The sequence below is a fragment of the Centroberyx affinis genome, unplaced genomic scaffold (assembly GCF_046629955.1).
Source record: "Centroberyx affinis isolate AG114_WGS23_722 - 3 ecotype Tasmania unplaced genomic scaffold, CSIRO-AGI_Caff_v1 ptg002118l_1, whole genome shotgun sequence".
Lineage (NCBI taxonomy): Eukaryota > Metazoa > Chordata > Actinopteri > Beryciformes > Berycidae > Centroberyx > Centroberyx affinis.
The window spans coordinates 20,001-25,000 of NW_027280440.1; the positions used below are offsets into that span (position 1 = coordinate 20,001).

At 41.9% G+C, this 5,000-nt stretch overlaps 1 protein-coding gene across 1 annotated transcript in view; it reads left to right on the top strand.

The window, feature by feature from the left end:
• The window catches only part of LOC139654606 (intermembrane lipid transfer protein VPS13C-like), a gene marked incomplete at its 5' end in the record, with an annotated part of 47,019 nt that overhangs the window by 19,482 nt on the left and 22,537 nt on the right, over nucleotides 1-5,000 (top strand). Inside the window, 6 exon segments of the mRNA XM_071531724.1 lie at nucleotides 513-657; nucleotides 1,931-2,071; nucleotides 3,039-3,120; nucleotides 3,921-3,990; nucleotides 4,082-4,193; nucleotides 4,964-5,000. The exon segment at nucleotides 4,964-5,000 is cut by the window's right edge and continues 77 nt beyond it. Of these exon segments, the coding sequence (XP_071387825.1) occupies nucleotides 513-657; nucleotides 1,931-2,071; nucleotides 3,039-3,120; nucleotides 3,921-3,990; nucleotides 4,082-4,193; nucleotides 4,964-5,000 (587 nt within the window).

The window sequence follows — 5,000 nt, forward strand, 5'->3', positions numbered from 1 at the left end:
CTGAATATCTTTGGGTTGTGGACAAAACAAGACATTTGAGGACGTCATCTTGGGCTTTGGGAAACACTGATCCACATTTTCACCATTTTCTGACATTTTATAGACCAAACAACTAATCGATTAATCGAGAAAATAATCGACAGATTAATCGACGATGAAAATAATCGTTCAGCCCTAGTTTGATTGGATGGGAGGGACGGAGGGGCGGGACTGTTAAAAAATCTGTGATGTTTTATTGGCTGGAGTTCTTGTTTCCGCCTCCTGGTGCAGCGTGATGTCATCAGTAAAGATACTCTGTTGTCCAGGAAACAGAAGGAATGGGATGTTTTACATTAAAATATAAGAATATGTATGTATGTATTGTTAAATAGGTGTATTTTGTGACATGGGAAATCAGTTAACATGGTGAACAAGTCATTTTTCATTTCACTGTGACTTTAAACATGGACACACACTCATACACACACACACACACACTCTCTCACACCCCCTCTCCCCCCCCTGTCCCTCAGCTCTGGTGTGGTCTGGGAGATGAGGCCGAAGAGCCGCTGGAAGTCTTTCAACCAGAAGAACATCAACCTGCTGGAGAAAGCCTTCCAGAACCACCTGGCAGGGCGGAGCGAGCCGGGCTGGGTCCGCCTGGAGAGCAACCTGGAGGTCCGCACACACACACACACACACACACACACACACACACACACACACACACACACACACACACACACACACACACACACACACATACACACACACACACATAGCCAGTACATCTCCTCCAGCAGGTCGGTCCAGTCTTGATTCATGATGGCTGTTGGATTTGATCCTGGACTTGGAGCGGAGAGCCTTGAGACTGATCAATTAAATCTTAAAATAAGGAATCCGGTCTGAATGTGATCTGAGTCTCAGTCTCAGTGAAGAAGCTGTGAGGAAATAAAAGATGGAGCCGATAAAAACTCTAAACTCCACTGTCAAAATGTGGCCGAGGATCAAAGAGACCAGCGAGTTTAAACAGAAACTAAACCCCAGACCTGCTGCTGAACAGCATGATGCTGAACTGACCATCTGCTATTGGCTGATCCTTGGTGCCAGGTGATGATGTCACCACCTGTTGTACTCTGTATGAGGTGACATCATCACCTGGCACCAAAGATGATCCGCATATTACACGTTTATTTTTATTTTTATATATATATATTTATTATTATTTTTATATTTTTTTATATATTTTGTATTATTTTTAATATATATATATATATATTTTTTTTTTATTTCTATCCTATATTATTATGTACATATAGTTTTTATGATACTTGTCATTTTTCCCTGTATATAGCTTTATATTATTATATATTATTATTGATATCCTGTTACTACTTTCGCTATTTGCACAGTTGTCGGAGTCGTTTCATTTTCCTGCTGTTGGACATGTGCAGTCATGCATGTGACAAATAAATCTCTTGAATCTTGAATCAGCCAATAGCAGATGGGCAGTTCAGCAGCAGCTTTTAACCTTTATATTCCAGGCTTCACACAGGTTTGGGTCTGAGGTTCAGTTCCTCAGGCAGTGTTAGTGTCACAGAGCCACAGACTGTGTTCCATCTGTCAGTTTCCCTGCAGATGAGTGAAGTTCTTCCTGTGTGACTCCTGACTGAACGAATCCAACGCTCTGATGTCATACGCTGTCACGACCAATCACGTTTGTTTGGAGCGGAGAGCTGAAAGTTTGAATTTTAGTTTTCCAAACAGACAGACTCTCCACAGATCAAACTGAAACATTAATAACAGCAGGAGAAACTTTTTCTACAACAATAACGAGTTTTGACTTGATATTCACATATTTTCCTTTATTTCCTTTATCTTGTCCTGACTGACCTGAGGTTCTGCTGTGTGTGTGTGTGTGTGTGTGTGTGTGTGTGTGTGTGTGTTGCAGGTGAACTTCAGCCGGGTTCCCATGGCGATGCGTCAGCCCTTCTCCTGTCCGGTGAGGCGGAACTTCCTGTCTGGGATCCAGGTGGAGTTCAAACAGTCTCCGCACCAGAGGAGCCTGAGGGCCCAGCTGCACTGGCTGCAGGTCTCACACACACACACACACACACACACACACACACACACACACACACACACCATCATTGCACCCTCATATTTACATGCTAACTTGTAAGTTAGTCAGTTTTCATGCCTCCGCGCCGGGGACAGGCAAGAATTCATACGCTAATTATGACAAAATTTCACACAAATGTCGAATAGGATAAAATGGTGAAGTGATGACATTTTATATCCAAAAGTTCAAAGGTCAACTTCACTGTGACATCATAATGTTTTGCTTACCACTGTAGCTGAGAAAACCATTTTGGGTCATTCTACAGAAACGGTGGAAGTGCTGTCACTTACTTTTGACACCAAAATCCTTTAAGTTGACCTAATAATCACATTAATTATATATGTTCAATAAATAAAGACTGTCCTTGCAATGATAAAACAAAGTTTATTGGTGGAGGCAAACAACCAGGAGGTATTATTTCTATTTGTTTATGCAGCACCTTCCTAACCTGAGGACCACAGCGTGCTTCACAGGAACAACAGCAGGTTCAGAAAAGAACAAGTCAGTGAAAAGACCGAAGCAAAGAGAAGATGAACCAACAGTCAGTGACTCAGAGTCCAGGAGCCGTCTCCTCTGGCTTTTGTTTGATAATTAATAAAACACAGCCATCGGTCATGCATTCATTAAAATCTTCAAGGATAACACACAAAGTTTCCAAAACTTATTTCCGATGTGGTTCTCTTTTAAAAGACAAGAAGGCTGAGAAAACATGTGATTGGCTGGAAGAGAGTCGCAGGTCAGATGGTTCACCATGAGAAATCAGATAAATAATTCTATAGAAACGGACATATAGAATGACCTTTTTAATTACAGTTTACAACACAAACATCAGATATAAATGTGAAGGTTAGGAGTTTGGGGTCAGACCCAGACCCATGTGAAGGTCATGTGAAGGTCATGTGAAGGTCGGTGAAGGTCGTGTGTGTTTGTGTCTCAGGTGGACAACCAGCTGCCTGGAGCCATCTTCCCCATCGTGTTCCACCCTGTTCCTCCTCCCAAGTCCATCGCTCTGGACTCAGGTAGACCACACACACACACACACACACACACACACACACACACACACTCTCACACACACACACACACACACACACACACACACACACACACACACACACACACTCCCTGCGTCTGAAGCTCCTCTCTTGTTCTCCTCATGTTCCTCAGGAACAGACTGAGCTGCTCACTTTGTAATTTAGTCTTCTTTCATTTCTAATTATCATCTTTATCATCTTGTCTCAAAGTCTTTACATACATACATGTCATACATGTCATACACCAGACTACATCATACATACTACATATGCATATACACACATCATATACGTACATTGTTTACTACAACACATACACACAGTACTATACATAATATACTGTGTACCACACTACACACACACACACACACTCACACCTGTGTGTTTCTAGTCTCCGGTCACCTGACCTGCGTGTGTTTCTGTGACGAGCCTCCGAGCCGTGACCTCACTTCTGTTTTAGAGAGGAAGTGACATCACAGCTGCTTTGTTTGTGGTGTTTGCTGCTAGCTTGTTGGAAAAAACACGCCGCTCGATCACACAATTTAATCAAATCATCATCTGTCCGATTAGTTTGGATGCTGTCTGCTCTATATTCTGTTCACTGTTTCCATGTTGAAAAGCTGATCAGTGTCTAAGCAGCAGGACGATGAAGCTGAGCTCTGATTGGAGGAGAGCAGAGTGGGCGGAGCAGCATGAGGAGAACAGGACCAGCAGGCAGATGATCAATGTTTCTCTGATCAGTTTCTTATTAACCTGTAACCTGTCTGAACTGTGTTGCCGCTCAGAGCCGAAGCCGTTCATCGACGTCTCCGTCATCACCAGGTTCAACGAGCACAGCCGGGTCATGCAGTTCAAGTGAGTCCAGACCTGTTCCTTTACTGTGGGGAAGATCACATGGACCCCTCCTCATGTGTGTGTGTGTGTGTGTGTGTGTGTGTGTGAGCAGGTACTTCATGGCTCTGGTGCAGGAGATGGCGGTGAAGATCGATCAGGGTTTCCTGGGAGCCATCTTGGCTCTGTTCACTCCAGCTGCAGAGCCACAGGCTGACAGACAGAAGGTGGGAGACATCAGCTGAAGGGAAAAATGATGAATAGAGAATATAAAATAAGCTATAAAGCAGTGAATATAAAGTCATATAAAATATTATAACATAATATAAACATATGCTGCTACAGTTCCAACACTAGCAGACTGTATGAGTGGGAAGAAAAGGAGAATAAAGATTAATGAAGAAACAAATCATCTTATATTACCTTTTATTCCTATTTTATATTATTGCTGCTTTTGGGTTTTATTGTATGTAAAGCACTTTGTAAACATTGTTTTTAGAAAAGTGCTATACAAATAAAGTTATTATTATCATTTATTATTATTATTATTATTATTATTATCTTTCAATGTTCAAGCCTAAATCTTTCCAGAGAGAGTTACTGTCTGATTCACTCACAGTTACCGCTGCTTTCTGAAATATGGATTACTGCATTTGAAATGTGCGCTATAAATATGAATATAGGTTATATGTTTCAACATAACATTAAAAACAATATCAGTAGGTGTACAGTATGAAATAGTGGAACATAAAATTCCATTTACTGGATGTTTTTATCCAAAGCCTCTGACATGTTTAATATCAGAGAATAAAACACAGCAGTCTGTTCATATCTGATGTTTGCTTTCTTTATTTATGTGTGTGTGTGTGTGTGTGTGTGTGTGTGTGTGTGCGTGTGTGTGTGTGTGTGTGTGTGTGTGTGTGTGTGTGTGTGTGTGGTGTGTGTGTGTGTGTGTGTGTGTGTGTGTGTGTGTGTGTGTGTGTGTGTGTGTGTGCAGACCCGGCTGATAGAGCAGGACCTGGAGCTGCTGCAGG